Source organism: Rhea pennata, chromosome 2, assembly GCF_028389875.1.
Source record: "Rhea pennata isolate bPtePen1 chromosome 2, bPtePen1.pri, whole genome shotgun sequence".
Classification (NCBI taxonomy): Eukaryota; Metazoa; Chordata; class Aves; order Rheiformes; family Rheidae; genus Rhea; species Rhea pennata.
The window spans coordinates 160,431,017-160,455,905 of NC_084664.1; the positions used below are offsets into that span (position 1 = coordinate 160,431,017).

Here is a 24,889-nt window from a genome sequence, read left to right on the forward strand (position 1 = left end):
TGCTCAGCTCATCCTCCACGGCCCTTTCCAGCCTACTCTGGGTCTTGCTCCATCGCTTGGGCACCACTCTAGTTCTCCTTCCCCCATACTCCCTTCTCACTAACTCCCATGAGGGAGGACTGCTCGCAGCACACAGGGATGTACAAAACAGTGAATGCTTTTTTATTTCGCTGCTGCTGGAGTGAAACCACCGTAATTTCAGAAAACTCAAAAAAAAAAAAAAAAAAAAGAGTGATTACTAAAAGGCATACATTTTTTTCCTTTTTATACAAGACATAAGTAAACAGACAATTTTATTTTTAAAAAGGTTATAAAGTGTCAAGATCCTATATCTCATCTGCATATTCAAAGTGATGCTGTCTGATACAAAAAGCATTGGGTATAATAATTTAGCTATGGCTCAGACCAAAAAAAAAAGAAAAAGAAAAGAAAAGAAAAGAAAAGAGAAGAAAAGAAAAGAAAAGAGAAGAGAAGAAAAGAAAAGAAAAGAAAAAGAAAAAAGTCATCTGGGCTTAATCTACATACTACTATGATTGCCCATGAAGTTAAAAAGGAAAATATGCAGTTCTTTGTTGCACAGAAAGAAACAGCAGGGAAGTCAAGAGTTTTTAGAGTTTTTTGGGAGATCATCATCTGAAGGAAAGCAGAATGTGTCAAAAACGCCCCCTCCCCTGAATGTCTGCTGGAGCCTGTGAGCATGATTGCAACCGTCCCAGGACCCCATGCTGCGCAAAGAAACCAGGCACATTTTTCTCCCACCGGACAGTATCCCACCAAAATCCACCCGCTGAACTGCACCTACCCAGCCTGTTGGAAGTAAATGAGATATAAGAATTTGGAGTTGCAGTTGCATGTAAGTCACAAATCTCCCATGTGCTTCCCCATTGGGACTAATAAAAAACAAACAAACTCAAGAAAAAAATACATAAAATAAAGCGACTCATTCTATTATAGAGAGAGCAAGACTCTTTGCATCCTCAGAAAATCTGTTATCCATAAGCCTCATCCAAAGCTCTCAGCCCAAGCACCACAGTGGCAGCCTTATTGCAAGACCCATAATATAAATTTACAAACGCAAAGTCTTTAAACTTGTGTAGCCAAATCTTTGTTAAATAAAGAGCTAGTCATCTGCAATGGACGTGTTGTCCTCCTTGCAGCTGCTGCTCGCACCATGCACTGTGTCCAACTGGAAAATACGGAGGACGGAGGGGAAACACAAACATCGTAACCAAAATGATACAGGTGGAAAGACACTTCTATGAATTCCTGGTCACATTCATCCTCTGCAGGTTCAGCCGTGACTTGCTCCCTCGGCAAACCCTGCAAGCTCTTGGGGGTGTGGTCAGTGCGTTTCTGCTTTGCCATCCCCTGGATTTCCAAAGGGCTTGCTACTATTTGCTTCTGATAAGGGCAGGAAAGGGTGGCTTGTTTGCAGTGAAAGCTGTGGGGGGTGTCAATTCCCTGGTTTTCTTGGAAGAGTCAATGGAGAGAATTGGAGTAATTACTGAATCGGCAAATATGTCAGATTTTTAAGGCAGTGATCTCTCCTTTCAACATGTTTTGGCATCTGAGGCAAAATAGGGATTAGTCTGCAAGTACAGAAATCTGATAACCAGCCCATACATGAAGCCCTTGATTGCTCAGGCCTCACTCTGGCCCTATGTGTCAGTCTCCTATTTCTCCATCTGTCTTGAAACTTTTGTTAAGAAACAGAGCTCATCAGAATTTCTAATTCAAAACCTAATTGGAAAAAAAAATGCCCAACTTTTTATGTTTCTCTAAGTGTTTCTTGGCTGAAACATTCCCAAATTGGCACCCTGGAGGTAGGAGTCCAAGTCCATCTCAAAAAAATCCAAGTATTCAAGAGTCCAACCTGGAAAAAAAGAGGACAAGCTCTTCAGCTAAGGGATGCTTTCAGTGGTGTGTTGGAGGATGGACCTGGAGACCCATCTGTGGGTACCTGTGCATGAGGGTAGGCTCTTTACAGGTCTCGTTGGAGGAATGACAAAAGGTATGGAGATGTGAAACCCATGGCCTTCCCACTCCATCCTTGAAGCAGATTCAGTCCCTACATGCAAGAAGGGCAGCTCCTGGGCTAGCTCTTTGAAGGTGGAAAGTAGCCTTGGGCTGCAGTGAGCCCTTGTAAACGTTAGCCTCATCTGTGTTATCCCAGCTCCAGCATCCTGCAGCACCATTAGCTGCCCATCTCTTTTCCATACACATCCCTACACCATCCCACCAAATTCTCCTTTTGGAAGAATGACTGTGTAGCCTCCAAAACCCACTGGGCAGACACTGCTTAGCCAGCTCCAAAGGCTGAGGTAACAGACTCCCTTCCCTTCCTAAAGTGGAGGTGTCATGTCCATGGTGCACAACACAAGAGGCTGTACCAAGTCCCAAGACAGGAGACATACAGTCATTAAAAACAAACAAACTCAGTGCCCCAAAACAACATTTAAAGCAGCAAAATGGTGCATGTTTTTTTCCAATGATTCACAGATCTGAAGGACATCAAGATACTGCTCTGCCAGCCAGAGGTGTTCAGGATTTGGCCACATGGACTTTTCCAAATCAAGGGAACAAGATGACTGCTCTTACACTAGAGGCTCACTATGTTTAAGGTGGTTGGGTTGATGTTACATGAAACCAAGGACCACTGCAATGCCTGTCCCCTCTTCCTCAAAAGCATCTCATCCTGAGATGTCAGTGTGCTCTCAAGCAGAGATCAGAGTTGAGCACCTCTACTGCCAAGGCAGAGAGCTTCCATGGCAAAAGAAAGCTGAATTCAAGCCCCTCTGCCCCTGTCCCAACCCCTACTTAAAAGGACCGTAGCCAAAACCCTGGGAATGTATGTCCCACACAACCCTGCTATGTGATGCTTCCTGCCTGGGCGAGTGCAGGAGAGGTGACTGAGGAGACATTGCTCCTTCAGGTGCCAGTGCAGAAATATTTCTAGGCATGCACAGCAACGGTTCCCACTGGCAGCAGCCTCAAACCCTCTGCAAATCAATGCATTGCCTCTTACAACCAGGGAGCACACGAGATACACGCTGTTTCCTGGCTAGGAAGAATCAGGGCTATCGCTTTTGCAGTGCTGAGTGACTTCCAGCCACTGCTGGGGACGGAGCAGCACCCGGAGCACCTCTTTTAGCAGCCTGACGGGGACTGTGAAGCACCCAGTGAGATCGCTGTGCCCAACCAGCAGTGCTGCACAGGATCAGCCCAGTGTCTCACCCTTCCCAACCAATGTAGACCCTCAGATCACTGACTTCCTTCCCACAGAAGCTGTAGTAACTAGACCTGAATAGGACAGAAGAAGCTCAGGGGAGCCAAGGGCTTGGAGCAGTCAGAGACACGCAGGCGCACAATGCCATGGGGATGCTACAAGCCCTGGTCTGATGGAGCATCTTGATACCGTGCACAGTGGCACAAGGGACCTTGTCCCTCCTTGGTGGCTGACCCTGTTGTACAGTTCTGCTGACTTCCAGAGTAGACTGCAGGGAGAGCAGTGGCACTAGAAATAGCTCAGCTCCCCTGATCAAATTTGGTGGCACAAAACTGGCCCCAGAACCTCTGAAGTTACCAATGGGGATCTAAGCAGCCTTCCTGGTAGTTCCCAAGAAATAAATCCTCTGAAGCAAGTGCTTCTAGATGGTCTACATTTCTGAAGGCACACAAACATTACGGAGATATCCACTACAGGAAATTGAAAGCATCTCAAAGTGGGCAGCTTAAGCCCGCAAGATGCTTGGGGACTAGCTCCTAGCCCCAGCATTTGTGATCTTCTGCAACTGAGGGGTGCATGTCAGGCAAGTCCAAAGGAGATCCAAAGCGTCCCTTTGCTCCCAAGCATGCCCTGGTCACACCTGGAAGCCTGCTTTGACCTGGCAATCCATCTAGTGGGTCCTCTCTCCCCTTCCCTTTCCCTTGCCGGAGGCCCACACTGCCTGTCTGCTGGGTCACCTACAAAGCTGCAGGGTGGGAGAAAGAAAGGCCGGAGGACATGTGGAAGACAAATAGTTTTTTTTTCCTTTAATTAGCAAATTTCTTCTTACCCTTATCAGAAGACACACCACTCCCAAACCCCCTAAGTGCCCACCGCTCCAGCTGCTGAAAGCATTCAAAGGCAGAAGATTGAGAGACATTTAATGTCCTGGCTCAGGTGGTGCTCTGCATCCACCGCAGAGCACAACCCAGGGGGCTTACAGGGTGCCAGGCGCTTACAGGGCAACACGCTGTGTTACAGATGCCACGGGGGAGGGCAAAGGCAGGCGCAAATTTGGTGATGAGCTCTTGCTGGGAGCACCGAAACCCTAATCCCTGGGAGAGCTAGAGCCCCAGCCCTGCAGAGAGCAAACACCAATGCAACGGTGGAGGACATGGACATGCCCGGAGATGCGCTTTGCATCCCTGGGGCATCGTCAGCCAGAAGCTGGGTTTGCTCCGCGACTCTCCTTGTCCTACTTGTCCATCCTGGGGACCAGATGGGAAACTACGATACACACTGCTTGGTCCCAGGAAGACCCAGCCGGATGCAACCCTGGGGTGTGCACGGCAGTGCTGAGCTGGGCTGCTGGAGGAGAGGACAGGGATGCCTGTATCTCCTGCACACTCAGCCCCAGCGCTGAGCTGCTCTCCTTTACCCCGGGGCTCGGGCTGGGAGCTGGCAGCAGGACGGTTCTGGGACTATTTTACAAGGCAGGCAAGACCCGTCCCAGCTGCTGGTGAGCGAAAGCTTTGCAGTGGTTATGCTTGCCCTAGGGCGAGCTGGGATAGATAGTGCCACGGGAGCCCGCAGCTGGCCGGGGACTGTGATGGCTCTGCTCCCCCCAGATAAGCAGCAAATTGCCCCCAGCACACCCCAAGAGAAGCAACAACGATGTGCATTGAATTTGGAAGCTATAAATAAGAGCACCCCAAACTTCAGGGACACAGTATTGACCACGCACCCTGGCATCCTGAAAAGATGGGGGCCTCAAAGTCCTGTTCTTGTCCCCAAGCTTCCTGATGGCCCTGGCTTCACTGCTGCAGGGTCTGGAGAAGCGGCTGGGGGAGTGAGCCCCCCACCCCCCGTTGGCTCTCGAAGCCCCAAGCGGGCCACCCCAGGCTGCATGGAGGCAGCGCAGGCAGCTGGTGAAGTCGTGTGGGGAGGAACAGGAGAAAGGGAACGATGCTGGGAGGACTTGATCTCAGCTTTGTTGGTTGTCACCCTGCTGAGACCTCTTTTGTTCCTCCCTGCCATCACCATCTTCCTCCCGTCCCTCCTACCCCCACCCCCCCAAGCCACTGTGTTACCCCATGCCTCTGGCCCACAGCCCTAATTTACAGGAAGGAGGTGGGGAGAGGGTTTTGCTGCTTTGGGATGCTTGGCCACCTGGTGCTGGTCCAGGCCAGCCCGGCTGTCCCCAATCCCTCCTTGGACAGCACAGCCCTGCCCGCGGTCCCGTGGGGCTCCTGGCCAGGGCTGTTCATGCATTGCCCCTAATCAAGCCCCGCTGTGCCCAGGAAGAGCAGCGGAGACCCATCTCTCCACGCCAGGGATGTGCTCTTGGTGCAAAGGGCTCAGCTCCTGGCTCCCAGGGAGGGAAAGGCAGGGAGGGAGGAGGAGGAGAGAGGAAGGTGACGAAGAACCGACACGTGAATTCATTGCCTGCTAAAGCCAAGAGTCAAGGGCAGCGCTGCCTTCCCTCCTTGGGGCCGTGGCAGGTGGAGACAGCCTTTCTCAGGGGAGGGGGGTCAGTAAGAAGAACGGTCCGGGGTCGGTGGTGCTCCATCGAGGCCCCCCTTGCCCTGCCCGAGTCCCCGGAGCGAGGCCTGCGAGCAGGGTGGTAGGTGGGGTGCACGGCGGCGGGGGCGATGCGTGTGAGTGCCCGCGTGTCTGTGTGCACGAATTTTGGCAAGAGGTCATTGAGGTTACATGATGCAGCATTTGTTCTTGTGGTTATGAGGGTCCTTAAATCGGAGTCTCTGCTTTGGTCGGTATTTTTCCAAGTACGTGAGCTGCTTGCTGTTGATGGCTCCTCGGCGCTTCCTGTAGACACAGAGAAGAAAGGTCCCAGCAGTTAATGGAGCTGCTCTTGGACAGAAGACCCCATCCAAACCCATCCGTGTTCCCCAGCTTGGTGCAGAAATCCATGAGAACCACTGGCTGGTGCAACATGAGGACTTAGGAGACCGCAGATGCCTGTGCTCGGCTGAAAGGCTCGCTCAGCTGGGCTGCATGAGCCTCTGTGGAGCTTCACCCTGGTCTAAGCCGAGCAAAGCACATGCTGTCTCCACCAAGGCTGCCCTGCTCTCCCCGGCTGCGGTCCTGCTGCCTGTCCCAGCGCTCCGCTGCGCTAACCCAGCCAAAAACTCACCCGGAGAAAAAAGGGAGGAAAAAAAAAAAGAAAAGGAGAACACAGGCTGGCTGCAAACAGCCTGATTCCCCGACGCGGTTCACGGCGAGGGCAGGCGAGCGCTCCAGGCAGCCCGGGGAGGAGACGGGGACACATGAACGCCGCTGACCCCAGCAGCGGCGTCGAGTCAGATCAGTGCGACGCTCGCAACGCGGCAAAGCTGCCTCCCGGCCGCCTCCTTTGGCACGGACGGACGCGCTGCCCCGAGCAGCGACCCGCGGCGCCGACAAACCTTTCCGACCGGGAGAAAACGTGCCGGCAGCAGGGCAGCTGCCCCATGGAGGGGGCAAACACCCAAGCGCCGATCCCTGGGTGGGGATGGGGATGGGGGGCTACTTACTGTCGGATGAACTGAATGGCGTCTTCGTACTTCATGCCGCTCTCGATCAAGGCCAGTGCTACGAGGACCGGAGCGCTGGAAAGGCAACGGAAGCGGCAGTCACACCCCAAGCTGAACGTGCTCCCGGACCCCAGGCGCTGCTGTCCCATCCTTACGGGAGGACGCAGCACTATAACCGAGCGTTTATCACCAACGCTGGCTTTTAATTTGCAACTTCTTGCAATTTGGCTGCAAGAGCTGCCCCAAGAAGCAGCTTGTCCTGCCACCGAAGGGGATGAAACCCGCGGGACAGAGCTGGCGGCCGTTTGCTGCTGTTCTGCTCGCGAGCACGCGGATTTGGGAAGGATGCAAACGCACACGCGAAATACAACCTTGATCTTCCCTGCAAACCTCCGCAGCCTGCAGCAGCAAGGGATGAAACAGTGAAAGGCAGCAGCTTCCAGCTTTAGTTGGCGACACCTTACAAGACTGCCCACGACAAGCTCATAGCAAAAACCAAACTGCTGCCTGGCTCTGGCAGGACAGCAGCAGCCCTGGGCCTTGCTTCTGTCCTTCTTGCCCACACGCACACCAGAGACCCTGCGATCACCCAGCTGGGTGGGCAGATCTATCTGGGATGCATCTATCTGTCACAGCCACTGCCGGCCAAGAGGACACAGGAAGGTCCCTTGCATCCTCAAGACCATGCTGCTAACCCCTGAAACTCCCCCAGTAACTCTGAGGGTAATGTTCTGGCCAAAAAAAGGCCCTTCCCAGCGTCCTTCTTGCAGCCCCACTGCCTGGTCACCACCACAGCTTTCACAGCTTCTTCTCGCCAAGGTCTTTGCCTCCTGCTAACGCGGTGCACGGAGAGTGGCCGGCTCCGGTGCTGCCGGCGGCACGCAGCCCCCTTGGCGGGAGGTTCAGCCGGCCTCGCGGCTCCTGGCACCGCGGCTCTCACTTACCGGCCCAGGCCAGCCACGCAGTGAACCGCCACGCAGCAGCCGGGGTCTTCGCAGAACTTGGTCTTCAGCAAGTTGAGCCAGTCCTCCACGATCTTGCTCGGAGGAGGCGCTCCGTCGTCGAACGGCCAGTCCTACGGACGAGAGGGAAACGAGAGAGGAATGCACGGCCGGTCAGCGCTTCGCCTGCAGCACGGTCTCGCTCGCCGCACACCCCCTGCACTGCTGAGATGAGCCTAACCGTGCTCAGCTCCCTTGCTCGCGGGGGTCAGCGAGCAGCAAAAAACCCCACTGAACGCAGGGATGGTCCCACACCGTTCGAAGGGGCTTAGTGAAAACCCACGGAGATGCCAGCCGGGGCCGCTGGGTACACGCGGGGTGCCCTTTCTCAAGGCGTTACAACGGATTCGAGTAAGTGACTTGCCTGGGTGCAGATTGCCTTTAAAAGGAAAATATGAGTTCTGGAAAAAAAATAAATAAAAAATAAAAAAGCCCATCTTCAAAGAGCTCGACAGAGGCCGAGCCAAACGGCGTGCTTTCCAGCAATTACAGCACTCTGACAGCTGAGCCCTCGGGCAAAGCATCCGAAGAAAGATCTGCCCGCGAAGTTTCTGGCTCAGTACAGCTCTCCCTGCACAGCGAGCTTCGGTACAAGCAGCCGGCCGCGCTCTTCCTCTCCGCCACGTAACCTCCCCGGCCGTCGGAACGGGACCTTGCGGAGGCCACTGACCCGGCGAGGAGACGCTTGACGGAGACGCAGCATGGAGAAAACCAGCCCGCGGGGCGCGCGGCGGGCAGCCAGCACGTGGCCCTAATCCTTGTGTTTGAGGACTGAGTCACTAAGCTGCTGTGCTGAAGCCATCGCTGGTACGAGATGCAGCAGAAAGCCGCTAAGCTTTATTTTATTGCCGTTTTTTTAGCAGGTAATGCAATTTCAATTGCCTGGGGCTTTGATAAGAAAATAGCATTAGGGAATGCTAATGCCTGAGTCACTCCACGCTACGGAGCCTGCGCCCGTACTGCAAGCCCATCTCCTCCCCCCGCACAGGGAAAGCACGAGTTTAGCTGGGGACACAGGTCACCAGGGGCCCCGTTTGCCAGGCTCTCGCTGGGGACGACACACGCTCATCCCTTAACGTGAAGCTTCCTCCAGCTAAAACTGTAAAGTGCCGATTCTCCGGCAGGATTTCTGCCCGGACCTCCAAATTCAGAGAAGAGCTGCTGAAGCAGCAGACCCTGCCCACCCCGGGAGCGACGGGAACGGGCGAACGCCGAGGGAGCTGCTGCCCTGCAGAGCCCTGCAAGGTGCTGGCGTCTTCCCTTGCTCTGGCGACGTGCCCGGTGTGCTCCTCCAAAGCGGAGAAGCAGCTCCGAGACGCCTTCAGGGAGATATTTTGCAGACGGAGAAGATGTGGCTGGAGAAAGGAGCAGAGACCAAGGAGCAGAGGCAGCCAGCGTGGCACAGGACTGGACCTGGCTGGCATGCCTGTGTCAGACAAAGCTCCGTAATCGCTGCTCACAGTCCTAGCCGGCATCAAAGCACGCTGCAATTAAGCACTTACACCCATTCGACGCGTACTGCAATTACACTGTCTACGCCAATTATCGAAGGCTGCGAAGGCCACACGCAAGGCTCCGGTTTTGCAGATCTGGAAGACGAGGTTTCCAACACAACCCCCGCTTGAACCGGTGCCGTTACAGTGCCAGGGGGAGGTCGGAGGACCAGAGCCAGGATACACAGTGTGTATATATTAGATATATTAGATATATACATACGTAGACGTACAGATGTAGAGAGACACATCTGCATCCATATACAGCTACCTACAGATATAGAGGCTATAGATACCTCTATAAAGGCTACATTGACACAAATTTCTCTCTATAGGATATACTATATAGATATCTACATCCTACATATAGATCCTGTATGTAGGACTTAGTCTCCAACTTTTACAGACCAAACTCCGTCTTTCACCCCGCTCCTGGTGGCGGCAATGGGAAGAGTCCCCACGGATACAGCAGTCCGAGCACGCCGAGTTAGCGGGCGCCTGCTTGAAAAGCAAGGGCTGTGGACGCACCCAGACACACGTGCACGCAGACACTTGCACCTAGATGTACATCCTTGCTGTCCTCAGAGATGCCAGCTCTGCAAAACACGGAGCTTTTTCACCAGCTGCCTTTGGGGCTCTGCGAGCCTTGACTTCTCCCGACTGAAAAACCATTTCTAAGCGCTGCCCGAAGACATCACGCAGGATCGTCTGGGCTGGCTGGAAAATGCAGTTTGGCCAGAACAAGCTTTACAGCTTCAGCCTCGCCAGACCAGCAAGTTCCCTGAGAGACCTCTGTGCCACCAGTATCTCAAAAGACTTCCTAGCTAAAAGGCGAAGCTCACTTTGCAGCTGGGGAGAGGAAAAGCAAGGTCTGAGCCCACCAGAAGAAACATCTCAGTTCAGCAAAGGACGCCGGGGCTCACGTTTCTGCAGCGCTCCGGCTCCGGGGCTCTCTCTGTGCCTCGAGGCAGACGTAACCTGATGAAAGCTCCTTGGTTTTATCCCATTACTCATCGTCTCCCACACGGGGCTGGGAAGCGGGCCCCACATCACCTGGCACAGCCTGCACGCGGGCTGAGCAAATTCCCAAGCGTGCCAGTCACGCCTGACATCATCTCCCACTACTTATCGTTAAAGATACAGCCCAGGCGTTAAAAAAACGTCCTTCTCACTTTTTTTTTTTTCTGGCTTGTTCCTCGCTCCCTTTAATTTCCCAAAGCTGCACATGCTTTCAACTGCTTAAAGTTCAAAAAAAAAAAAAAAAAAAAAAAAAAAAAAGAAAAAGGAAAAAAAGGAAAAGTAGCACAGTGTTTATATACCTCCTGGATAAGATAATGCACAGGAATGACTCGCATCTTCCACGTGGGATCAGGCACTCTAATACCCTGGATGCTTTAAAGCCAGAGCGATAGACAGAGCTGGCAGCACCTGCCAATTCGGCTGCGTGAGTCACAGTTTCGAGCGTGTGGGCAGCTCCTTCTTTAGTTTAAAGTCCCAGCTGAACTGCAGCCCGGCACCGGGAGTTAGCCACGGGGAACGACCCACCTCTTGTGAGCGCTCCGGGGCAGGACCGGCCGCCCTGCGGCCAAAGGAGACGCGGAGGAGGACCTCGAACTCCTGTCTCCGTTGTAAGAGGGAAAACCAAAACGCTAACGTCGCTTTGGCCTTCAAATCCTTCCCTCGGGAGAAACTCCAAAGTCTTACTTCTGTCTGCGGCCTCGTGTTTCAATAAGGTTTAACTGCCCCTGCTGTTTACAGCTTTTAATCTCTGTCCACCAAAGAGAGACCTTGATTTTTTTAAATATTTGTAAGAATTTCCCACTTGTCAGAATACTCCCCTTCCTCGCTGCTCGGGAAGGTTTGTTGCAGAAAGCCCATGAGAGCAGCAATGTTGCGGTGGGAAGACTCAGCGACGCCGCAGGCAGCTAACTCAGACAACCCAAAAGCCTCCAGAAGGCTTCTGCACTACCTGAGAAAGAGAGCGATTGCCCCAAAACACCTATAATCAGCTCCCGGGCTCGGGGGGGACAATTTGCTCTCACGTCTGGTAGCAGCAGACTGAAATCTTACTGTGCTGATCTTGGGTTTCAGCAATCCAAGCTGTAATCGAAGCAACTGCTCTCAAAATAGCTCCTTCCTTGGCCAGAGGAGAGCAAGCAGCCGAGCTCAACAGCAGGAAGCTTAAAGTTATCGAAGGGCAGAGTTGTTTTGCCAGCTATTTTTGCGTATATTTGACACTCTCGAGGTGACCCCGACGTACCAGCCCGGCCACCTTCCTCGCTGCGCTTCTCCCGAGCCGATTCGGCTGGAAAAACCTCCGTTTTGGGGTGCTCACAGAGGAAACTTCAGCTTTTCAGCTTCACGTGCACCTCGGAGGGTGAACTGCTGCTTGCCGGCACTTCGCTGGGGAATGGGGTGGCTTCGCGGTCCGGGGGCAGAATGACCCCCCTCCCGCTCCCCGACGGCAAATCGGGCCGCAGAAAAAGCCGAGCGAGTTTGCATCCGAACCGAACGGTGCACGGACGTGCTGCCACCGGCGCCGTCGCGCCGGCCGGGCTGTCAGGACGTGCAGTGAGTTGAGCCCTGAGCAGTTCTCAGCTCCCCGCCCTTCTGCTCCCTGCAGCACCCCGGGGCGCCCATCCCGGCCGCCCACCTACCATGACGGTGATGCCGTCCTTCTCCAGGGGCGTCTTGTCGTAGGTCACCTCGCACACCCGCACGACCGTGGTGGCCCCGTACTTCTTCAGATCCTGGGGAGGGAGGAGAAGAGAGGGTTATTCTTAATCTGCGAAGGTATTCCAAAAAACCCGTCCCCATTTCCAGGGAAAAGACACCACCACCGAGCGCAAAACCCGAAGAGTGAGGAACGGATTTTTAGCTCCATGCCCAGCTTGGGCGGGCATCTCTCGTGCAACAGGGTGGCGGCGTTCTCCTTCCTCCTCTTGCTTGGCGGCGGGTGCAGGCGGCGCTTCGCTTTGCTCGGGTGCTATTTCTGCCCTCTTGCCGCAGTGGGGATCCAGATGCCGAAATCGGGCCGTTGCTAAAGCACTTGAGTGCAATATATTCCTCAAATGACCAGCAGCTTGCGATGATTTATTGGCCCCGGTAAAATTAAGCCTCGTGATGCCTGCGAACCGAGAGGAGCGAGAACCAACTGCGTCGTTCCAGGAAGAGGAGAAAACGCCGGTTCCCGTCTAGGGGCTGCATCTCCCGGGCTGTTGCAATAGGTCACCCAGTAAGAGGAGAGAAAAGCCACCGGGGGAAGCGTGCATTCCCCGACCGGCCCGCGTCTCCCCCAGCTGAAAGGGTGGCGGGCGCACGCCGTGCACACGATGCCGGCGAGGTGACGGATGGACACATGGCCGTTGCAGCAAGATGCCCCCAATTTGCATCTTGCAAATTCCTCGCGGCTTCTTCTCGACCAACTAAGGTGTTTGGCAGCCACATCCCACAAGTAATTACTTGAACGCTGCAAGCAGGCAGGGACTTGGTCCTCTTCCAGCGCGGCTTATCACCTGGAGCGCGGATTGGCCCCGGATTACGTGCCGGCGCGTTGGCCGTGCGGCGCGTTGCATGAGATCATCTCCGCGGCTTCTCGCAGGGGGCCGGCGACTTTGATGAGCCGCCTGATCCCTTCCCCTCGTGCGCTTGCCAAGCCGCGGCTTCACGAAAAATTCGGGCTGCCGAGGCCGGACGAGAGAGGTTCGTTTTCTCCCCGCCGGAGCTGACGTGTTCCCAGTCGTCCCCTGCCCCGGTGTGCGCGGGCACGGAGCAGACGTGGCCCCATCCCCGCTGGCTGGCGGAGCCCGCGGCGTGTTCACATCTGCACGGGGAGCGGGGGGTCTCCTCGTGCTCCAAGGACGCCCCCGCCACCGGCAGGTTTTTGCACGCTGAAGTGATTTAGGTGCAAGGCGAAAAAAATCGCTTGCTTGGCTGGCGGGCAGGCAGCAGGTTCCCTGCAAACGCAGCGAGAGCCGAAATGCTCCTGACCGCTTCCCAGGCTCAACGCAACGGCACCGGCTCTGACGAACCTGCAGGAAGCTGCGTTCCCCCCCAGGCATCAATAACGGGAGCGAGCGTGACCGTCAGCCAGCCCCTGAAGTCCCTCGCCACGCGATCCGCTGCATCCGAGCCGGAGCTCCCACCTCTCCTTACCGAAAGGCGGGGAGAGCGTTTGCAGGGAGGCGGCGCGCGCGTGTCCCCGGGAAGCCCCGCTCCTCCTCCGCGCTCCCGAAACGGCCCGGAGCCGTCGCCGCCACCGCCGCAACCCGCGCCGCCTCCGCGGAGCTGGAGGTAGCTCCATTGCCGGCCGCGAAGGGTGCCACGGCAAATCCCGCTGCTTCGCAAGGGCCAAAGCGTGGCCTTTTAGCCCCAAAACCGCCGCGGCGGTTCCCTTCCAACCTCCCCTTCCTTACCTCCAAGAAGGTGCTGAGCGTGGCGTTGGTGGGGTTGTGGGTGATCAGGAACCGCATGTTTTTGTAGCAGACCTCCACCGGCGCAGGACGGTTCATCCGGGCCATGGCGGGATCCGAGGAGGGCGATACAGAGCAGCGGTGGGGCGAAAGCAAAAAAAAGCCAAAAAAAAAAAAGGCCCAAAAAGGAAAAAAAAAAAAAAAAAAAAACCCACGTGCAGGGAGGGTGAAAAAAAAAAAGCTCGGTGCTTTAAAAAAAAAAACCCAAAACTGAATTGGAAACTCAATATACAAACGTTGTGCAAATATTCCCGGCTCTCGGGAGCACGTCGGATTCCTCACCGCACCGCGACCGCCCCCAATCCCCCCGGCAGACCCTGTGGTAAAAGCCAAACAACAACAACAATAATAATAACGATAATAATAATAATAATAAAAAATCAAAACCGAAACAAAACGAAATCCCTCGGCTGTAGTGTCGGCTTCCTCGGCGCGTGCCGGGGGGGGGGGGACGCCGCCGTCCCGGCTCCCCGCGCTGCCCGCCGAGGCCTCGGCACGGGGACGCTGCCGGCGCGACGGTCCCGCTCCCGTCACGTTACCCCATCGGGATATGTGGAGTATCTGGGAGCAGCGGCGGGAGCCCGGAGCCTACGGGGCGGCCGGCGCCAGTCCCTGGGTTGGACGAGCCATGCGCGGCGGGAGCCTCGAATGGTGAAAGCGGCCGGCCGGGCGCCGCTTCAGGGGCCGCGACGCTGGCCGCGGCGGCGGGCGCTCCCCGGCCCCTCCATCGATCCCGGGGCCCGTCGGCGGCTCGCGCGCGGCGGCTGCGAGGGGAGGAAAACAGAGCCGTGAGCTCCCTGGATCCCCCCCCCCCTTCCTCCTCCTCCTCCTCCTCCTCCTCCCCGCCTCCTCCAGACCCGACCCGGCTCAAAAATAACCCCCCCGGGGGCCCGTCACCTTGCGCCCGGGCAGAGCTTCAGGATAAGAGTCGGCCGAGGGGGGGCCGAGCCGGGACGCTCCGCGGCTCCGGGGGGTTTCCCTGCCCGTCCCTCTCCTCCGGGAGACGCCGGGCCCCGGCGCCGCGGCCGCCCCGTCCGCTTTAGGGGAGGAAGCGCTGCCCCGCGGGGACCTTTCCTCTGCAAGCCGCCCCCCTCCCGTCTCCAAAGACGTCTCGCTTTATTATTTTTATTATTATTTTTTTTTTTTTTTGCGGGAGGCGGCGGATTAGGAAAAGCCCCGGGGTTACCCGCAGCCCCGCGCCCGCCTCGCGCCTCTTGCCCGCGCGCGCCTCCCGACCCGAAACCCCCTCGCTCGTGCCCGCGCCGGCGGCCGCTGAGGCCGCTCGAGCGGCTCCGGGCGGCCGAATGCACCTCTAATGCTCTTAGGTCAACTAAGCCGTTTGCAAAGGAGCTTTGCGCCGCGGAGAAGGGCAGCAGAGGAGGGGGTCGCGAGCGGCCCCTCCGAAAGACCTCGAGCCGCAGCGAGGCCGAGCGCGAGGGGCCTCCGAGGTCAAACACGTTTATACGAACGAGCATCGATTCCCACCGGGGTTACGCCGGCAAGGAGCCGACGGAGCCCGCGGGAAGGGGTCCGGGCGGCGAGGCGTCGCTCCGCGGCCGGGCGTTATCCGCCGGACTCTTGTTTTGAAGCTCGTACCTTCCCCGGGTCACGGGCTGCTTAGCGCCGGGGGCGGCCAGAGCCTCAAAATAGAACATAAGCGCATAAGTAAACCGACACGGGGGTGAGCAAATGCTCCGCTCGGGTTTTTCTCCCCGCTTGGAGCCAGTGCCCAGAAGGCGGGAGGGCGGCAGGGGTGTGTAGAGTCCCCCCGCTGGGGCGCCCTGCAGCCGGGCAGGGCTGAGGATGCGTTTTGGGAAGATCTAGAGGTCTTCCGATGCCAAGGATGAGCGTACGGAGGGAGCTGACACGTGGGCAACGGCCGTTTTCGGCAAAAACGGGGCCAGGAGGACGGCGACGCCTCCCGCGTCGGGGTGCCGAGCGCCGACCACCTCGCCGGAGTGCCTCGCAGAGAGGCTGGGGAAGGACATGCAAGGTGGGGATGGAGGTCTTCCCACCAAACAGCCCATCCGCCCTTCTCACGTATACTGCAAAAACCGTCGACATCTTTGGACTTCAACCCCCTGAGCCCACCCCTGGGACAACCCTCGCTTCGGAGGAGAAGGTTTAGAAGGACGAAGGTCAACACCATCCTCTCCTAGAGCTGGTCATCACCCAGGAGGGGCCAAGCCAAGCAGGACCCCAACGCTGGTGGCTGTCCCTCGTGCCGCGGTATCACTGATGTCCAACCACGGAAAACCTCCTACATTCCCAGCCAGAAAAGCTGCATCTCCCCTTACTTGTGTTTTAACAGACCTTCGAAGCCCTTTTTCCGCCTGGGGGAATTAAGAAAAAAAATAAAGCAATGGAAAAAAAAATCAGGAAAAGAAAAAGCCAAGGAGCAGGCAACGCGGCGCGAGAGTAACCTGCACAAGCACAGGCGCAACGAGGCGAAAGCACAACCCATCTTTCCCCGCCGGCACTTCTGGACGACACCAATGCTTTTCTTTCTTTTTTTTTTTTTTTGCCTGAAAATGGCAGCTCATTGCTTCGCACCTGCCTCGTGCCGAAGGATGCAAAGGAACATCTGATTTCAGCTCCTGCAGCATCCTCAGGGGCTCCAGTTGCTCCCTTTGGGTCTCCCCAGCAGGCCTGAGGATCATCTCCGTGGCTTCTCCGCCAAAGCGCTTTCAGCAGATCTGAGGATCTTTCTGCATTTCCTTTTACTGCCTTCGGCTATTTGCTGTTGCAACTTCTCTCGCGCTTATCATGCTCCGTCTTCTGCCCCTTTGGACTCACGGTGTTGCGGTTCCCACCGCTCCAGCATAGAGATGCAACTAAGGGTCTGGGAACATTTCCGCTCAATCCCAGCTCCTTGCAGTTGGGGATTTCTCCTTTGCTCAAGGCTGCCCGGCTCTCTTCTGGCTAGCAACACTCAGGCACGGCCTTCGCGTTGAAATTCCCAGCTTTCTCAATCCGGATTCTCGGTATCTTTTCACTCCGTCCTCCTTTTCCAAAGTCCTCCTTGCAGCACCCACACGTTCGGAAAGGGCAACTTTGGGGGACAAAATCCCCAAGAACTGCAGCAGAAAAGGGCAGGCAAAGGCCCAGGACATGCAGAGAAGAGAGAAGAGCCATGCATGGTCCCCCTTGCCTCCCTGCTTGCTTTGCCCTGGTGTCCCAGTCCTGAGTGACGCAGCAGTCTGAGTGTGAGCAGCTATGTTTGGTGCTGGGGAAGGTGTTTCTTCAATCTCTGTCAAGGTGCATTTCAAGGATAGCTGGTTTTGGGGGCCAAAGAAGTTCAGGTCCTTTTCGGGTACTTCCAGCTGGGCAGCAACGGCCACATTACAAATTCCCATCTTACTTTTCAGGTGCCATGGTCATCACGAGCCGCAGGACTGGCGCATTCGTGCAAGGAGCAGGAGGCGGTGGTGGTGCCAAAGCAAAAGCAGTGAGGAAGAACTTCTCCTCCAAACAACCAGACGGTATCTGCCACCACGTTTCAGCTGGCTGACACGCAGCGTTACTGCAAAACCTGCCGCTGTTTGGGCTGGAGATGCCCAAGTGCCCCGGGCATGGACCACAGCAACCCGCTGAGAAATACGGCAAACGAGGCATGATGCGGTCGCTGCGAGCACCAAGCCTGCACTGCACTTTGGGAGCCCTGCACCGCCGTCCTCCAACCTCCAGTTTGTACTCCTCCGCAAACGCTCTGTCTACGAAATAATTTTTCACTGGCTTGCACGCTTTTGCTGCCAGTAACGGCGATTCGATGGGAACCAATTGCAAAAAGCAAGCAGTCATTTCCCACACAAGGTCTAATTTTCAGTGGAAGCATTTCAAGTATTTTGGCAAATGCACATCCTGGCAATACAGCCCCAAGCCCATAAACTCCTAATGGCTTTTCAATCACAAATCCTTCCCAGCTACCGGGCTGCGATGCTGATTACCATATTAAGTACGGCAGAACAACGTGGAAAAGGATGTTTCCAGCTCATAACAATAACCTGCCAAGTCAAGAAGAAAGATGACAAGCAATATCTTGCTTGGCTGCGAGGCAGCCCCACTACCTTGCCTTTGCATGCCGATGTTGGCGGTGTGGAGGAACCGTGTGGAAATCAGAGCCATGGACCACATCTGACTGCCACTGACGAGCATGTGCCCTTCAAGCCACACGGTGGGGAAAGTGTGGGTATTTCAGTGTGCTTGGACAAAGTCTTGCTGCAAAATAAGCCCCTACTTACTAGGGAAGAGCCCTGCAGCTCCTGCACCCTACGATAGAGGACTGTGCCCTTTGCACGAGCTATGAAATGCCGAGATGGGTAGCTTGGACAACCCTGACCCACACACGAGTCCTCAAGTGAAGTTGGAAGCCAGAAGTCCTCCCACATCTCCTATTTACCTTGGGAAGCCCTCTGCTAGAAATTCAAACATACAAGTTTCATAGCTAAGAGCCGGCAAAGATCTGGTGTGAAAGCTCTCCGACACGGCAAGAGAGCAATGCAACAGCCAGAAAATAATTGGCACGGTCTTGGAGAACAGAGAGAATAGCTTCCCACCAACAGCAATCCACCTCCCCCAAACAGAGCCAAGAGACACCTTGGCCAAGGAGCCCAAGTAACTTCAATGTCTGGCCTCGAGGAGACCCAACCATCCTGGGACTCTCCCACTGTCACAACCTGAGCCCACGTTCACCTCTTTCTGAAGGACATTCACACCTGTGCTACACAGGTCTGCTCACACTTCAGCTTCTCCCATGGACAAACCTAAGTATCTCATTTCCATCTTAACCACCTGGCTTGCTTAAATTGAGAAGTTTTCCTCGGCTGTCTGAGCTTCTTCCCCAACAGAAAGGTCTGCCGTTTCTTCTGGCACCTCTGTGCAAAATAAAGAGCCCAGGTCTTCCTTCCAGCCACCAAAGTGCAGCCAAAGAGGGACATGTGGAGAGGCGGGTGCTCCTGTCCAAACAGCTCCTGACCACTGTCAGAGCTGCTCAGAGCACCAGCAGCCCATCTTATCTCTGGTGCTGATGTGTTGACTCCCAGCAGCCAAAAGCGGTGCAAGACAGGGATCCTATGGGTGAAACTGGGAAATAAATCTTATGTTTGCCAGCAAGCTCCTAGCTAAATGCCCCCTGCGAATAACCAAGTGCTGTGCCCCTTTCCATCTCCATGGACAAGGCCTGGACAGCATAGGCTTCTGCTCTTCCTGTCTCCTGACAAACCTTCCTGAAGGTGCCTCACTGCAGCATTAATTCAAAGGCTTGACGGGACCGATTAGCAAATGCCAAACACGTCAGCTACTTCGCTGGAACAGCTGAGGTTCCGTGTTGCTTGGAGTAGCGGGACACGGAGAGCTGATAAAAGTCAGGTCATGCTTTCCTAAACACAGTCACTCCCTAAGCAAAGGAAAAGGAAGCTTTGCAGAGCCAAATTTTTGCTCCACATGTTTTCCAGCAGTGGCACTCGTAACAAAAGGTCTTATTTACACAAACAATATGTACTTACTCGTGTATAAATATAGGTATCTCAGGAGTGAGCACATCTAATTTTCAAAGTTGACTTTCAGAAAAACCTAACAAAACACCAATTTGCATTATATTTGCTTGACTTCTGTCCTAGTTTCAACGCACACAGTGAGACACGGACCAGCCCTTTGCCCTTACTAGTAATTAAGTACTTCCCTCTCTCCTCCCAACCCCAGCTCTACCAAGAGCATTTCCATCCTGACACCCCTGAAAATTTCATGTATGCTGCTGAGCTTTTCCAGATGTTCCTCCACAAGAGTTTTGCACAATTCCTCCACGGCTGCACTCATGCCATGGTCCCAGTGGACTATGGTTGACATCAGCCGAAAAAAAAAGAGCAGATGAAAGAGGGATCCAAGCTGTGGAGTGATGGTTTCATGAAGCTCACCGTGATGTGAGATGAGGTCCGAAAGCCCTGTGCCACCTGCCCCACTGCCAGAGCAGAATAGTAAAGTGCTGACGCTGATGTAACCTCAAAATTTTGTTTTTAAAAGTTTAAAGCATGGCAATGGACATGCAAAAGCAAAGCGACTTGCATCTCGGACCAGGCTGACTAGGACCATGGGCTTGGTTGCATGACCACTGGGAGGAGGACACGGAAAGGCACCGGATCCAGCTCGCGACTGCAGGGAAGCCCCGGTCGGAGGAAAACAAACATGCCGCAATTTCCTCCGGTAGTGTGTGCGGAAGGAAGCAGGAACCAAACATGAAAGATCCGGCAGGAGAAAGAAGAAAACATACCAAAAAAACCCAGAGCATCAGCCAACATCTGCGGGCAGAGCTGGAGGCAGCAGCCGGGAAGTCTGCTCCAGGTGCGGGGCTGGAAGGAGCAGGCGGGTATCTGCGGCCAGGGCGCCCGGCCACCCACCGCGCCGGCCGGAAAGCTGCTCCGAGCACCTGGGGCAGGAAGCGGCAGTGGCAGCGGGGCTGGTTTTTGAGCAAAACGTTAGAGAGGGGGATAAAATCGCGTGGGTGCAGAGGGAGGCAGGCGGGGAGCGCTCTGCAGGCACGGGGAGCCCACCAGAGAGCACGCGCGAGGTCGCCTTCGGATAAACTGCTTCGTGCATCTCCTTCCACCACCTTGTAGCACGTTATACCCCGGCTCCTGCAACGACTTGCAGCAAAGCTCCTAGTCTCCACCGCACGGCTCCGCTGACGACAGCTCCGGCAGTATTTAAAGTGCGGCGGGATTTCGGCAGAAGGGAAAGAGGCTCAGAAGATACTAACATCTGAGTTTGACATTAGCATGGATATTTGCAAGCGGGAGGCATTTCGGAGACAGGGAAGAGCTAGGAACGAGGAAAATTAGACAGGCGGCCAGACAGATAGCCAGATAAAAGGAACAGCCCAGTCTTGACGGAGTGGTGCAACCGGGCAAGGCACCCGAGGAGCCGGTAATTTGATCAGCTCCCTTTTTAGCTTGCATTTGCCTCTGCGCAGCGAAGGGGAGGGATGGAAACGCCGCTCGGTTCGCCCGCCCGCGGCTTCCTCACCGCGTTTAGGGGAGGAAAAGGAACCCCCAGCACCACCCAACCCCTTTCCTTCCCTCACCCTGATCCAGGCACGGGACGGAGAGACCCGGCAGCCGCTGGTGCGGGGCGGATGGAGGGATCCCGGGCTTCGCTCAAAGCGAGATCCCGGTTTTACGATCTGGGATATCCCCTCCCCGCCCCGACTTCGCCTGAGCTCGCAAGCGCCACGCTGACGACGTCAGAGGCTTTTCCTGCCTTGGGTTTGAAGCTAAAGCAATAAATCTTGGGCTGGGTGGGGGGAGAGGACGCGGGGAAGAAAAAAAAGAGGCGGCTCCAAGGAAGGCGCCTTGCCGCGAACTAGGAGCACCCGCTGGAGAGAGCCGGCGAGCGAGAGGGACCGGCTCTGCGGGGAACCGCAAATGTAATCCCAGCAAGCACAGCTGGCGTTTGGGAAAGATGGGTAGGTCCCACCTAAGAAGAAACAGTAATGATACCAGCAGCTTGCCAGCCGCAGCCTTGCTGCCCCGAACACGTGCGGAGGTACCAGGCCACCGCCGTGGCCCTGACCGAAGGGCACGGGCAGGCCCCTCCAGGTCCGCTTTGCATCATCGGCGCCTCTTGCACAACGCCGACCGGCTGCAGTGGTGCCGATGGACGGACGTTTGGGGATGAAGAAGTGGGCTGAGGTCCTTGGCCGGCTCCAGGAGCTCAACCCACCCAACAGGCTGGGTTTAAACCTTTAGGTTGAATGGATGAAACCTTGGGCTGAAAGGATGCCATAATCAGCTCTCAGTGTGTGGGCAACGTAGGAGGGGAGAGGAGAAAACATGTTCTGTCTGAGTATTTTCTGCTATAAGCTCCACAGACAGGTCTTCTCCAGTAGCATCAAATTATAGACAGTGTCAGACAGAGAAGTCTAACTGTGGAGAAACGGAGTTGTTCCAAATTAATGGCCCAGGTTGAGAGGACATATAGGGGTCTTTATCCCACCTCAAACTTCCTCCACCATTCAGACCCTGTGCTCTCACCCAGTTTCCCTTTCCATCCTCCACACTCTTGAGATCCAGGCTGTTGCCCAGTGTTGGGTCTCAAGATTTCATCCTGTGCTTGCAGCAATATTCCTGCATGGTTAAGCATGGGCTGCAGGCTTGGGGGGTCTTTGCAAAGCCACTGGTGCTCTCCCTCTTGGTGGGTATCAAACTGCTTTGTGGGATGGCCACTGGTCCCTGAGGTCGGCACTGCATGGAAAACCCCAGCCTGCTTCCAGCTTTCTTGTCTGGAGTAGCTGGAGGCTGTTGCTAAGACAGAAGGAGATGGCCTGCGAGGTGGGATGGTTTCTCCTCCTCCTCCTCGCCACCAGCCTGGCCCAGCAGCCACTTTCCTGCACAAACTACCCCTTGCTGACAGCCATTTCCAAAGTGATGGGGAAAAAACCTTACACCGATTGCAAATGACCCCCCTTGATTCCTAATAATACAGAGAAAAGTGCGGGGGGGGGGGGGGGAACTGCTTTCCGATTACTGCCAGCTGGGAAAATTAAAAGCCATCGACGAGCCCTTCCCGAATTGGCGCGCGGCGGCACGCAGACGAGTCGGGCAGGCAGCAACGCCCTTCGCCAGCGCTAGAGCCTTGCCACCAAACTGCAGCGTGTCCCGACTCGGAGCCCTTCTCCCGCGAGCCCGCTGCGCCCCTTTGCCCTACGGGGCCCCCCTGAGCACCCGCGGGTGGGCACGGGTTTGGCATGGGTCGGCTGTGACTCACCCGGGCTCGTGGCTCTTACACCCGGGAACGACCCCCCGGGCTCCGCGGTCCGTCCTGGGACAGGGCGAAGCCTTCGGACCGGCAGCCGGGTGCAAAGCCGTTCGCTCCCGCTTGCGACAGACCTCTGCGGGCGAGAGCAGCCCGTGGAGTGAGTCGCTTTAGAAAAAGGCAGCGTACGCCGTGTACTCTGGACTGGCAGAATTTTGTAACCGGCTCATTGCGGGATCTGTTCAGTCTTGAGAGGTTCCAAAAATGCAAACGAGCAGCTCGTCGCCGAGTGGACTTGGCTTGGAGAACGCGCCACTTAGTCAGCGCTCCTCCGCTCGCGCCCCGCTCGGAGCCGGGAGCGGATCCCGCTGCCGTGCCGGCCGTCGCTCACGCAGCTCCAGACCCTATCAGCACGCTATGGCATCCTCCGAAACCCGTCCCGGATGCAAACCGGAGTGGCAGACCGTGCTCCTCCTGCCCATTGCTTCCACATTGCTGTTTTGGTCCCAGAAGCAGCCGGAGACTTTCAGCTGCAACGTCCAGGCAGTCACTGCCTGTGACCATCAGGATTTGTGGAACAGCCTGGTCCTTAAAATAGGGAATTTGGCAACACACAAAAAATGACCCATGGATATTTCTAGCCTTGCTGGCATCTCTGGTGAGGTTCGTCCTGGCCTTAACATGGGCAGAAGGCACAACGGGGCCACAGCAACAGCCAGGTCCTCTCTCGAGCTCCTAGCTCAACCTCACCGAGCCCTGTCCCCATGGACAGCAGAAAAGCTGATTTTCACTGACTACTCCTTTTAGAAGCCATAATCTTAGTTCTGCTGGTGTTCGCCAACTGCCTGCAGCACCCAGCAACTCCCCCCCTTCTCGCTCATCTTTCCCTGCTTCTTCCTTGCGCACTCAGCATCTCAGGGACATCTCAAGCTGAAATACTGCTGAGACATGGTAAAAGAGCCACATATGGACCCATCTTGCTTGAATTTGTTCAATCACTTTTGCCCCCATTTACACTTTTGGCCCTGTGGCTGTTTGTTCCACAATTTAATTGTGTGGTGCGCAAAAACTCCCTTTTGCTTGCTTTAAGCCTTATCTCTTGGGCTTGGCTGAACACTTGTTTAAACTTTGGAGGCCTTCTCAGCTTCTTCACGGGCTTTGAGCACGTCTCTTCTACAGGCCCAAGACCAAGTGTTCTAGGGGGAAAGGAGACCCATGATTCTGCAAGAAGGGAGTGAGGAGAACTCGATAATCCTCCTCTCTCACCGTCAGGGAACCCCCACCTTAGCTCCAACAAAAATCCACGAGAAGAGCACCTCAGTTAGGATCTCTGGTCTCCAAACGCAACTATTACGCAAAATTCTTGGAGAAAAGCCCATGACGGGCTCTGAACGCAATGTTATGTCTCCGGTTCCTCCGAGCTGCAGGTTTCTGAAATACTGCTATCAGCACGACGTGTTCCTCTACGCTTTCCTAGCTCTTTGTTCATGTCCACGGTCAGCAAGAGGAAAAAAATCCAACAGGCCTTTGGTCTGACCTAAAACAGCTCTTACGCAAAAGCAAGAGCTTCAAGAGATGCCGTACCAACGTGTGCCAAGATGTGTCCCCTACCCGTGAGAGCCTCCAATGTAAATAAAGGTGTTTAAATAAAAGATCAAAGGGGATTAAAGGACTAGCAATGAAGTGGCCTGCCAAAAGTCACAACCCCTCTCACCGACAGGACCACGGTCTCTCCGTTCCCAGCCTAGGGCTCTGCAGAGCAGCTTAGGGCAATGCTCGCTGGCTTACATGACGTATTTCAGAGGTCGGTTGCATAAAGCATTGCTCCTCTTCCTCAGCCACCCCTACACCCCTGAAATGGGGGAGCAGAGGGATGAAACTGCAAAGAGTTGAAATGATCTGGAATATTATTTTGGAGGAGGGAGCGGGAGAGCCAGCGCAGAGCTTGCTTTGCCCGGGGTCTGCAAGATGCAGCGTGGAAGGCAGAGTCTCATTTTTTGGCCTCAAACCAGGAATGCAAAAGCTGGGTGCTTGCACTCGGAGCCGGTGACGGGACTCGCTAACAGGTCACCCGTAAGCAGGGAGGCAACTCGAAGCGGAGGAGGACGCACCCCCAGCAGGAACAGGCCGACCGGATCCCAGCCAACCACAAAGGTCCATTTCCGTATGGACTGGAGCCGTGGACGTGGCAACTCGGGACGCGGTCTCGAGCGAGAGGAACGCGTTTCCGCTGCGGCGGGGGAGCCGACGGCCGAAGAAGCGGAGCCATCCAGGAGCGGATTGCTCTTTCTGCCCGACCTCGCGGGCACGCCGGTTTTTACCGCGGCTGGGGAATCGTTGCCTGCTCCTGCCAAGCTTTCTCGTCAGAGAAGGGGCTCTCCAGGGGAGGACGCACGTTGCACCTCTGCCCAGCGGGAAAGGCGAAGGCGGAGGGACCGAA

At 55.5% G+C, this 24,889-nt stretch overlaps 1 protein-coding gene across 1 annotated transcript in view; it reads right to left on the reverse strand.

Annotated features, from left to right (window-relative positions):
• Positions 1-4,006: 4,006 nt before the first annotated feature.
• PTP4A3 (protein tyrosine phosphatase 4A3) overlaps positions 4,007-24,889 on the reverse strand; it is a 53,001-nt gene continuing 32,118 nt past the window's right edge. Inside the window, exons 3-7 of the mRNA XM_062570699.1 lie at positions 13,648-14,468; positions 11,890-11,982; positions 7,683-7,813; positions 6,739-6,813; positions 4,007-6,031 (exon numbers count right to left, since the gene is read on the reverse strand). Coding sequence (XP_062426683.1) covers positions 5,914-6,031; positions 6,739-6,813; positions 7,683-7,813; positions 11,890-11,982; positions 13,648-13,752 — 522 coding nt within the window. The 5' untranslated portion in view covers positions 13,753-14,468 and the 3' untranslated portion in view covers positions 4,007-5,913. The remainder of the gene's footprint in view (positions 6,032-6,738; positions 6,814-7,682; positions 7,814-11,889; positions 11,983-13,647; positions 14,469-24,889) is intronic.